The sequence below is a fragment of the Bufo bufo genome, chromosome 9, assembly GCF_905171765.1.
Source record: "Bufo bufo chromosome 9, aBufBuf1.1, whole genome shotgun sequence".
NCBI classification, from domain to species: Eukaryota; Metazoa; Chordata; class Amphibia; order Anura; family Bufonidae; genus Bufo; species Bufo bufo.
Genome location: NC_053397.1, coordinates 17,470,827 through 17,483,001, shown reverse-complemented (window position 1 = coordinate 17,483,001; position 12,175 = coordinate 17,470,827). Strand labels below are relative to the sequence as shown.

General features: G+C 43.3%; 1 protein-coding gene across 1 annotated transcript in view; it reads left to right on the top strand.

Moving 5' to 3' along the window:
• Positions 1 to 12,175, top strand: part of QARS1 (glutaminyl-tRNA synthetase 1) — a 52,756-nt gene that overhangs the window by 14,447 nt on the left and 26,134 nt on the right. The window contains exon 7 of the mRNA XM_040408684.1: positions 308 to 362. Coding sequence (XP_040264618.1) covers positions 308 to 362 — 55 coding nt within the window. The remainder of the gene's footprint in view (positions 1 to 307; positions 363 to 12,175) is intronic.

Sequence of the window (12,175 nt, the reverse complement as noted above, 5' to 3'; positions counted from 1 at the left end):
CATATCCTAGCGATATGCCCCCATTGTCTGAGATGAGAAAACCCCTTTAAGGGCCAGTAAGGCAATTTATCTGCACCAGTCTGGCGTCACATCTTCATAAATTCCGCATTCAATCAAATATACTCATATGTTCATAGTGCTATCTGTTCCTGGGAAAGCTGGGTGACTGTCAATATGGCCGTCATTACATACAGGGTCCTGAATGGCATAATCGTATCCCTGCAGGTAACGGACATGTTGTCACGATCCATCCTCCGTTTATACAGGATTCATTCATTACTTTGTGTTTTTATTTCATTGCATTCAGGCAGCGAAGCAGAAAGTTGCGGAACCAGAGAAGAAAGCGGATGCGGGTGTGAATGGTGAGTAACGTCACCATCTTCTCTTACTCTCGCTGTGACCCGTTGTGAATACCACAAACAAAACACATTCAGGTTTCCCGGCAGCGCTGCGTCCTCTTGTTAACCACATACCTGACATTCTTGTCGAGGCGCTGCCCTGAGAGTTGTCGGTTGCGACCTGCATAGTCTTCTGTTCACATTCTTATCTCCTACGCAGTGCAGAAAGCGACGCTTCACCATCAGCCGCTAACAGCCACTCCGCTTGTAATCCGAGAAGACCTCGGATGTTTTTTTTCCACGCTTGACATATGTTTGTGTGAGATCCTGTCACTCACCGCACAGCATTCCTGGGCGTATAGGAGAAATCAGCGAATGTGAGGACAGCAACCTGTTCTTACTGACAATAAACCAGACACAACCTGGAACTACATGAATTAATTGTAGCACTTATATTCCTGTACATAGGAGGCGGTATTATAGTAGTTATATTCCTGTACATAGGAGGCGGTATTATAGTAGTTATATTCCTGTACATAGGAGGCAGTATTATAGTAGTTATATTCTTGTACATAGCAGCAGTATTATAGTAGTTATATTCTTGTACATAGGAGCAGTATTATAGTAGTTATATTCTTGTACATAAGAGCGGTATTATAGTAGTTATATTCTTGTACATAGGGGGAGTATTATAGTAGTTATATTCTTGTATATAGGAGGCAGTATTATAGTAGTTATATTCTTGTACATAGGAGGTAGTATTATAGTAGTTATATTCTTGTACATAGGAGCAGTATTATAGTAGTTATATTCTTGTACATAGGAGCAGTATTATAGTAGTTATAGTCTTGTACATAGGAGGCAGTATTATAGTAGTTATATTCTTGTACATAGGAGCAGTATTATAGTAGTTATATTCTTGTACATAGGAGCAGTATTATAGTAGTTATATTCTTGTACATAGGAGGCAGTATTATAGTAGTTATATTCTTGTACATAGGGGGGCAGTATTATAGTAGTTATATTCTTGTACATAGGAGCAGTATTATAGTAGTTATATTCCTGTACATAGGAGGCAGTATTATAGTAGTTATATTCTTGTATATAGGAGCAGTATTATAGCAGTTATATTCTTGTACATAGGAGCAGTATTATAGTAGTTATATTCTTGTATATAGGAGCAGTATTATAGTAGTTATATTCTTGTACATAGGAGCAGTATTATAGTAGTTATATTCTTGTACATAGGAGCAGTATTATAGTAGTTATATTCTTGTACATAGGAGCAGTATTATAGTAGTTATATTCTTCTACATAGGAGCAGTATTATAGTAGTTATATCCTTGTACATAGGAGCAGTATTATAGTAGTTATATACTTGTACATAGGAGGCAGTATTATAGTAGTTATATTCTTGTACATAGGAGCAGTATTATAGTAGGTATATTCCTGTACATAGGAGCAGTTTTATAGTAGTTATATTCCTGTACATAGGAGCAGTATTATAGTAGTTATATTCTTGTACATAGGAGGCAGTATTATAGTAGTTATATTCTTCTACATAGGAGGCAGTATTATAGTAGTTATATTCTTATACATAGGAGGCAGTATTATAGTAGTTATATTCTTGTACATAGCAGGCAGTATTATAGTAGTTATATTCTTGTACATAGGAGCAGTATTATAGAAGTTATATTCTTGTACATAGGGGGCAGTATTATAGTAGTTATATTCCTGTACATAGGAGCAGTATTATAGTAGTTATATTCCTGTACATAGGAGCAGTATTATAGTAGTTATATTCCTGTACATAGGAGGCAGTATTATAGTAGTTATATTCCTGTACATAGGAGGCAGTATTTTATAGTAGTTATACTCTTGTACATAGGAGCAGTATTATAGTAGTTATATTCTTGTACATAGGAGCAGTATTATAGTAGTTATATTCTTGTATATAGGAGCAGTATTATAGTAGTTATATTCTTGTACATAGGAGCAGTATTATAGTAGTTATATTCTTGTACATAGGAGGCAGTATTATAGTAGTTATATTCTTGTACATAGGAGCAGTATTATAGAAGTTATATTCTTGTACATAGGGGGCAGTATTATAGTAGTTATATTCTTGTACATAGGAGGCAGTATTATAGTAGTTATATTCTTGTACATAGGAGGCAGTATTATAGTAGTTATATTCTTCTACATAGGAGGCAGTATTATAGTAGTTATATTCTTGTACATAGGAGGCAGTATTATAGTAGTTATATTCCTGTACATAGGAGGCAGTATTATAGTAGTTATATTCTTGTACATAGGAGGCAGTATTATAGTAGTTATATTCCTGTACATAGGAGGCAGTATTATAGTAGTTATATTCCTGTACATAGGAGGCAGTATTATAGTAGTTATATTCCTGTACATAGGAGGCAGTATTTTATAGTAGTTATACTCTTGTACATAGGAGGCAGTATTATAGTAGTTATATTCTTGTACACAGAAGCAGTATTATAGTAGTTATATTCTTGTACATAGGAGGCAGTATTATAGTAGTTATATTCTTGTACATAGGAGCAGTATTATAGTAGTTATATTCTTGTACATAGGAGCAGTATTATAGTAGTTATATTCTTCTACATAGGAGGCAGTATTATAGTAGTTATATTCTTATACATAGGAGGCAGTATTATAGTAGTTATATTCCTGTACATAGGAGGCAGTATTATAGTAGTTATATTCCTGTACATAGGAGGCAGTATTATAGTAGTTATATTCTTGTACATAGGAGGCAGTATTATAGTAGTTATACTCTTGTACATAGGAGCAGTATTATAGTATTTATATTCTTGTACATAGGAGCAGTATTATAGTAGTTATATTCTTGTACATAGGAGGCAGTATTATAGTAGTTATATTCTTGTACATAGGAGCAGTATTATAGTAGTTATATTCTTGTACATAGGAGCAGTATTATAGTAGTTATATTCTTCTACATAGGAGGCAGTATTATAGTAGTTATATTCTTATACATAGGAGGCAGTATTATAGTAGTTATATTCTTGTACATAGGAGCAGAGGCGGCTCTAGACTTTGTGAGGCCTTAGGCGAAACTCGAACATGAGGCCCCCACAAAGATTGTTGGGATGCTCGTGATCTCCTGTACGGCGCCCCGCCTCAATCCTCAAGAAATAAGCTGTGTCAACCACCGCACGGAGCGGTGGTGTGGTCAACACTCCCCCCTCCATGTATCTCTATGGAGGACTCGGAGATACACAAGTGTTGTTTCTGCGGCTCTCCCATAGATACATGGAGAGGGAGTGTTGACCACCGCTTTGGGCACAAGGAGATCTGGAGTACCATACAGGAGATCGTGGGGGATCCCAACGGCCAGACCCCCCTGATCAGACACTTGTCTTCTATCCTTTGGATAGGGGATTTATTTTCCTATCCCGGAGTACCCCTTTAATATGCAGTGACATCACAGTAAAGGGTTAATATGCACAGTGACAACACAGTACAGGGCTTATATTCACAGTGCATATTAACACTTTGCATTAACCCTGGCCCAGTTCTCTAAATCGACCCTCCCCCCACACACCGCATTGTGCTGTACTTGCTATACAGCAGCACATACCTGTCACGTCCAGGGCCTCCAGGTGACGTCTCCTCTGATGTAGATCTTCTCTGTCATCATCTTCTCCATTCGGTCCCGGACACTTCTCTCAGCCGCCTCGTCTCTGCAGAGTGTGACACACGGACATCTTAGCTTCCTCACATTTCTATCATCATCCCCCAACCTGGAGCCCCCACAGTGTTATCCTGCTGCTCGCTGTGCCCCCAAATACTATCCTGAAGAAATATTAGTGCCCCCCATAGTAATAGTACTCCTCATAGTCCCACCAATAGTAATTCCCTTCTAGAATGCTCTCATTAGTAATACTGTCCCCCACACTGCCCCATTAAGTGATTTGCCCCCCACACTGCCCCATTAAGTGATTTGCCCCCCACACTGCCCCATTAAGTAATTTGTCCCCCCACACTGCCCCCATTAAGTAATTTGTCCCCCCACACTGCCCCCATTAAGTAATTTGTCCCCCCACATCTGCCCCCATTAAGTAATTTGTCCCCCCACACTGCCTCACAAATTTGCCCACACACTGCTTCATATTATGAAATCCCCCCCCCCCCCCACCTTGTACTTGTCCGCTGATCTGCTAGGCTGCTGCGCGGGCATGAGTTCAACTTCAGTCACTTGACAGCGCAACCCCATCCTGTGGCGCGTAATCCTGTGAGACCTGTGACCTCCCGCCGGTCTCGCGAGATTACGCACGTAACGCACCGCACGACTGGGTCGCCTTGTCAAGTGACTGAATTCATGACCGCGCCGCGCAGCAGCCTAGCATTAGCCATTAGTGGACAGACAAGTACAAGGGGCGTGGGGAATAGCATTCGGGGCCTGGAATGTTTTGACCTAAGGACGCTCCCACCCGACACTGCCGCAAGTACTTGTGGCGGTGTCGGGTGGGAGCCAGAGCGAGGCCCCCACCAGCGCGAGGCCTTAGGCGGTGGCCTAATGGAAGAGCCGCCTCTGCATAGGAGGCAGATGGTGGCTGTGTGTTGCTCCAATGGGCAAGGGCTGTTTTGTTTACATTGTCACACTGCTAGGCGGAGGCTTCTGCCTACCAGTGACCCAGTGACGTCACCGGCATTAATGGGCTGTCTATAGCGCTGTGCACGCCTGGCTAGAAGATCGCTAAAGACTGCCCATTAGTGCCAGTGACGTCACTGGGCTCACGGCTAGGTGGAAGTCTCCGTCTAGCTTACCATAAAAAGTCCAGTATGTCACCGAAGGTTAAAAAATTAAATTAAATAACCCTTGTCCTGCGCGATGCAGTGCAAGGGAAGCATCAGAGCATACAATGCTCCACTTATTCATGCTGAAGGAGTGAAGAGGATTATGTTCCTCTCTATAGTTTCTCTACTGTGGATAACGCCTCTTCTATGCCCCCATAGTCAGAGGAGAGGACCAGATCCTGTGATGGATCAGGGTTCCCAGCAGTGCCCCATCCCACCACCATGATGGTGGAACTTGAATAATTGAAAGTCTAATAATCTGGAACTACAATGTATATAACGATTCAGAGTGAGAAGAGAAAACAAAGTGGGAAATCCTAAAATAATAAGATAAATAAGAAAATAAATGTTATGCAATGTGTGCGTTCTTATAAACCGCAGCTACGTTTTATGACTGTCTGATTCTGCATCAGATTACAGGTATTTTATTATACATTAGTTTTGCTGGTTCTCATTCCACTTTAGGGTCGAGGGAAGGGTTAATCCATGCTCTCCCATTTCTTCACTCGCCCCTTTTATACCAGCGGCGGCGGTGAGGATTGTTTATCTAGCAATTAGAGTCGGCTGTTAACAAGATGGCCCAATTTCCAAGGGGCCTCTGTGGTCTTGCGAGGAGTCTGACGATTTTCTCCCGAGGTGCTGGAAGGTGACATTAAGACGCTGCTGTCTGCCAGTTGGGAGGGCGCCCCGCTCACAAGGAACACACTGCATTATTGATAGGTTTGTTTTTTTTTTGTTTTTTTTCCCCCCGCTCCTGTAAGTCTTGGCTGAGAAGAGAAGGACGTTTCAGAAGAAAAAAAAATGAGCGTGCGCCCCTGGCGCCACATGTTTAATTGTTCAGTCTGTGTTCTCCAATCACAAAGTGGGATGAAGACGGCGGCATTGTCCTGGCAGCCCCGGGAATCCACAGCTAAAGCCGGAGGAGGGAGAACTAGGTGAGGGTGGTGGAAGTTTCTAGGATCCAGTGTCTGGGTGGCAGCCAAGATGGACAGGGCCAAGTTACGTTCTGTATAGAAAACCCCTTACCAGGCATCATCATCTGGACAGACGCCCTAAAAGGGAAAGCTGCACCCCTTTTAGGGTGTCACGTGATGGCATACTCTGTATAGTAATTTAGTATGTACGGTAGTTGGTTGGCAGAGAGGCCACGGTGCCTTGCATATCAATGTGCTGTGGAGGACTTAAATGGGGTGCATGAGTTTTGGGTGGGAGGCGATGCACATTGAGGAACCCCCCCCATCCCCCCTGATATACATGTGCGCGCACACAGTCTATCTAAAAGTGCGTGTGTTCTTAAATGGGAGAGTGAATAACTTGTCAAGCAGCAACTTGTCTCCCTTAGGGTCCGCACTTTGGGTCTGGATCCATTCCGCAATTATGTGGAGCGGGTGCGGAGCCATTAATTTTCAATGTAGATGGAAAAGATGCGGACAGCACACAGCATTTTCGGTCCGCGGCTCTGCAGCTGCGGACAAGAATAGGTATTTCTATTGGGGTGCCGGCCCGGTGTTTTGCGAATCTGCAAAAACACTGCGGACGTGTGAATGGACCCTTAGGCTACATGCACCCTTACGGCAGTTTTTTTGACAGTCAGTGAAAAACGGACGTCAAAAAATATGTTCTATCTTGTCCGTTTTTCACTGACAGACTGCCCCCATACAATTGAATGGGTCCATTTTTAACGTCCGTCTCTCAGAAAGGCATCAGTGAAATAAACGTCCGTTAAAAATGTCAGTTTTTAACGGATGTTTTCTTTCCACTGTTGTGTGCATGTAATCTTAAGGTAAGAAAAACATGTTTTTAAAAAAAAAACAGCGCCTCACCTGTCCACAGGCTGTGCAGGGTATCGCGGCTTGGCTTCATGGCAATACCGCACACGACCTATAGACGGGCAATATGCTATTTTACGAAGAAAGCTCATCTTGGACAATCTGCTTTAAGACCAAAGGATCAGGCATGTTGAAATGTACCCATGCCATCCGCTAAATGAAGCTCAACCAGATACGGTAGATGGTGGACTTCGGTGGGACAACAGCATCGTCGGGCGCTTACAGAGAGTTGGCTCTCGTGCCAGCTGGTTGGAGTCGCATCATGGCCCGTATACCATCCGTATAGTGGTGGACACATTATTGCAGATTTTATAAGTCATTTTAAATTAATTTTTTTTGAATAGCCAGCCATAGTCCTCGGTAGAAAAAAGCTGTAAAAATTAGGCGTCCTCTTATCTCGTAAGGACGTCCTAGAGGGATTCCCTACGTAAGGGCCCAGGGCTGGGAGCCGCCAGGTATGGTTCACAGTTTATTATTAGGCATTTCCCTATTACTGAGCAGTCTCATTGTGAATGAGAGAAATTCGGGTAATAGGTGAGTAGATCACAGCTGCCTCTCCTCATTCACAGGATCCATCCCTTTTCTAAAGGATTAGGGAATTGCTAGTCGGGTAATTGCATGTAGGATTGCGTCATTCCCCCGGAGAGCGTGGCGTCCAGCCTGTGCGTGTGCAGCCGCTTTCTATTGTGCGTCTCCTGTCTGTCTTCTAGGAATATCAAGAAGGGAGATGATTGAGGCGAGCGGCCGGGGAGGCTGACACCGACGCTGCGCTCCCCGCTCTATTCATTTTCTTGGAAAGTCTCAGCCAAAACCCAAACACTGTGTCAGTTCTGAGAATCTGCAGGTTGTGGGGAAACACATGCGGCTCTGTCTGAGACCACATCTCCGCAGTCTGCGCCCGTCACACATGGGCTGCTACCAGTCCTGCCCGCAGAGATCCCGTGCACGCCCGCTCTGCTGCTCATGGGGGCGCTGTTCTGGCTTCATACAACTTTCAGTATGTTGGTGTTTTTTTAGGCTTCATTTAACCTCTCCCCTGCTGGAGTTCTGATCTTCCACATGACTGATTGTTAGTGGATCCAATTGACCTGTAAGGAGATGGAAGCTGTGGTCTCTCCCCTGTGGCTGTTGCAAAACTACTACTCCCAGCATACCCTGACAGCTCACTGATTCCGTGATGATAGACTGCTGGAGAAGACCTGTTAGAAGGGCTCCCTAACGGGTCTCGCCCTTGCGCCCATCCTCTCATCTTTCTATGTGTATATAGATGGATTGATTCTTATTTTTTGCAACCATTTAGCACAATGATGCTTCCTAGTGTGTGTCTGTCCTCCAGCAAGGCTACTGCTGCAGACAGGATGGGGTTAACTAGAACGCAATATCCTATACAGCAGCCGTGTAGGATTATATCTGCTGCGTGTGGTTTTAATTTGGACCCCGGGGACTTTACTGGGAATGCAGGTCCGACTCTTCCATGTAGTCTGACTAATTGGAGTTTCACATGATCATTTGGAGCTATCGCACATCTGCTCTCTACACATCCTGCATACATGATGGGAGTAGTGGTCTCTCTTCTGCAGCATATAACTGTACAGTCCTTCTGCTTACCCATAGGTCGTTATTAAAAATTCTGCCCCCATGGCCATATATGACCCGGACATCATGGAAATGCTCTAATAACCTGTTATCTGTGAATGTCCACCACCTGACTGGTTACTTAAAGGGGAAGTCTCGTGAAGACAACTCCTGTCCATACTTCCCATTAGCGCTTTAGATATCGTAGAGTTCCCCACCACGGACTTCTCAATATAATTGGCTCCCATTTTGAGCAGTCCTTGCGTTACATGGCGGCCATTGGTCTGAATGCTAATGCCCGGCTGGTTAAATTATAGAGTTTTGTCTGCCTGCAGCAGTCACTAGGGGGCGCTCACTGCATACATTTATTTTATTATTGAGTTCAATGTATAAGTCGTGTGCAATGAGCTCCCCCTAGTGGTGGCTGCATGAAGACTGAATTTTATCATCTGATTATGGCTGCTTTAAAGGGGTATTTCATCTCAGGTTCTTAATTACAGTTGTGGCCAAAAGGTCAGAGACTGACACAAATTTGGGGTTTTGCAAAGTTTGCTGCTTCAGTTTTCCTGGTGGCAATCTGCATTAACTCTAGATTAACATAGAAACATAGAATGTGTCGGCAGATAAGAACCATTTGGCCCATCTAGTCTGCCCAATATACTGAATACTATGGATAGCCCCCGGCCCTATCTTATATGAAGGATGGCCTTATGCCTATCCCATGCATGCTTAACCTCCTTCACTGTATGCAGCTACCACTTCTGCAGGAAGGCTATTCCATGCATCCACTACTCTCTCAGTAAAGTAATACTTCCTGATATTACTTTTAAACCTTTGCCCCTCTAATTTAAAACTGTGTCCTCTTGTGGTAGTTTTTCTTCTTTTAAATATGCTCTCTTCCTTTACCGAGTTGATTCCCTTTATGTATTTAAAAGTTTCTATCATATCCCCTCTGTCTCTTCTTTCTTCCAAGCTATACATATTAAGGTCCTTTAACCTTTCCTGGTAAGTTTTATCCTGCAATCCATGTACTAGTTTAGTAGCTCTTCTCTGAACTCTCTCTAGAGTATCTATATCCTTCTGGAGATATGGCCTCCAGTACTGCGCACAATACTCCAAGTGAGGTCTCACCAGTGTTCTGTACAGCGGCATAAGCACTTCACTCTTTCTACTGCTTATACCTCTCCCTATACATCCAAGCATTCTGCTGGCATTTCGTGCTGCTCTATTACATTGTCTTCCCACCTTTAAGTCTTCTGAAATAATTACTCCTAAATCCCTTTCCTCAGATACTGAGGTCAGGACTGTGTCAAATATTCTATATTCTGCCCTTGGGTTTTTACGCCCCAGGTGCATTATCTTGCACTTATCCACATTAAATTTCAGTTTCCAGAGTTCTGACCATTCTTCTAGTTTTCCTAAATCCTTTTCCATTTGGCGTTTCCCTCCAGGAACATCAACCCTGTTACATATCTTTGTGTCATCAGCAAAAAGACAAACCTTACCAGCGAGGCCTTTTGCAATATCACTTATGAAGATATTAAACAAAATCGGTCCCAGTACAGATCCCTGTGGAACCCCACTGGTAACATGACCTTGTTTTGAATGTTCTCCATTGACTACAACCCTCTGTTGTCTGTCACTCAGCCACTGCCTAATCCACTCAACAATATGGGAGTCCATGCTCAATGACTGCAGTTTATTGATAAGTCTTCTATGTGGGACAGTGTCAAAAGCCTTACTAAAATCTAGATATGCGATGTCTACTGCACCTCCACCGTCTATTATTTTATTCACCCAGTCAAAAAAATCTATAAGATTTGTTTGACATGATCTCCCTGAAGTAAACCCATGTTGTTTTTCATCTTGCAATCCATGGGATTTTAGATGTTCCACAATCCTATCCTTTAATAGGGTTTCCATTAATTTGCCTACTATTGATGTCAGACTCACTGGTCTATAGTTGCTCGCTTCCTCCCTACTACCTTTCTTGTGAATGGGCACGACATTTGCCAATTTCCAATCTTCCGGGACGACTCCTGTTACTAATGATTGGTTAAATAAATCTGTTAACGGTTTTGCCAGCTCACCACTAAGCTCTTTTAATAATTTTGGGTGTATCTCATCAGGCCCCTGTGACTTATTTGTCTTCACCTTAGACAGCAAACTTAGAACATCTTCCTCTGTAAAGATACATGCATCAAACGATTTATTAGTCTTTCTTTCTAGTGGAGGTCCTTCTCCTTTTTCTTTTGTAAAAACTGAACAGAAGTATTCATTAAGGCAGTCGGCTAGCCCTTTATTCTCTTCTAGTGATCAGATGAATTGCAATTAATTCGTTCCTTGCCTTTAAAAAATAAAATTGTGCAGCCTGTTTATATTGATGACCTATCCTCACCTAGGGTCCTAGACTCCCATAACCCAGCCCCCCCCCCCCCCTCCCCCCCCCCCCATCCACACACACTTGGCCGGACCTGTAAAGTGAGAATTACTTACCGGCTTCCTGGCGCTGGCTCCCCTCTTTGACATTGCCGAAGCCAATCACAGGTCGCGGTGGAGACCGGATCCCCTTGCGTCATGTCACAGTTTGTCATGACGTAAGGGGATCCGGACACTGCCAAGCCCAGTGATTGGCTGAACAATGTCCAACCGGATGTTTACAGCAAGGGATCTCAACGGAGCATCACAGGCCGAGCGGAGAAAGAGCGCCAGGATGCAAGCAGGTCATCTTCCCTCGACAAGTCCGGCCAAGAGGTGAGGGGGTTGCATCCTAAGACCATTCATGTGCGGGGTTGCTTCTCCTCCGTGGAGTGGGCTTTCTTACCATTTTAGTAACAGCCACGAATAAAGAATGGGATCAAAACCTCGTCCAAGAGCAACTTCTCCCACCCATCCAGGAGCGGTGCATGAACAATGCTTTTTCCAGCATGATGGAGCACCACGTCACCAGGGAAAAAGTGATAACGAAGTGGCTCGATGAACAAAAAAAATTCAAATTTTGGGTCCACGGCCAAGAAACTCCTCTGATCTCAATCCTGTAGTCATCACTCTGGCTTAGCCCCAAAAACTGATATCCAGCATGCCGGGGCGAATTGCGTAAGTCTTGATGTAGAAGGGTGAACACTGGAAATATTAAGTCTTTGCAGAAACTTAATGGATTTGTAAAAAAGTATGAAATGCTTATAATTGTATAATACATACAGTCAGGTCCATAAATATTGGGACATCGACACAATTCTAATATTTTTGGCTCTATACACCACCACAATGGATTTGAAATGAAACGAACAAGATGGGCTTTACCTGCAGACTGTCAGCTGTAATCTGAGGGTATTTACATCCAAATCAGGTGAACGGTGCAGGAATTACAGCAGTTTGCATCTGTGCCTCCCACTTGTTAAGGGACCAAAAGTAATGGGACAGAATAATAATCATAAATCAAACTTTCACTTTTTAATACTTGGTTGCAAATCCTTTGCAGTCAATTACAGCCTGAAGTCTGGAACGCATAGACATCCCCAGACGCTGGGTTTCATCCCTGGTGATGCTCTGCCAGGCCTCTACTGCAACTGTCTTCAGTTC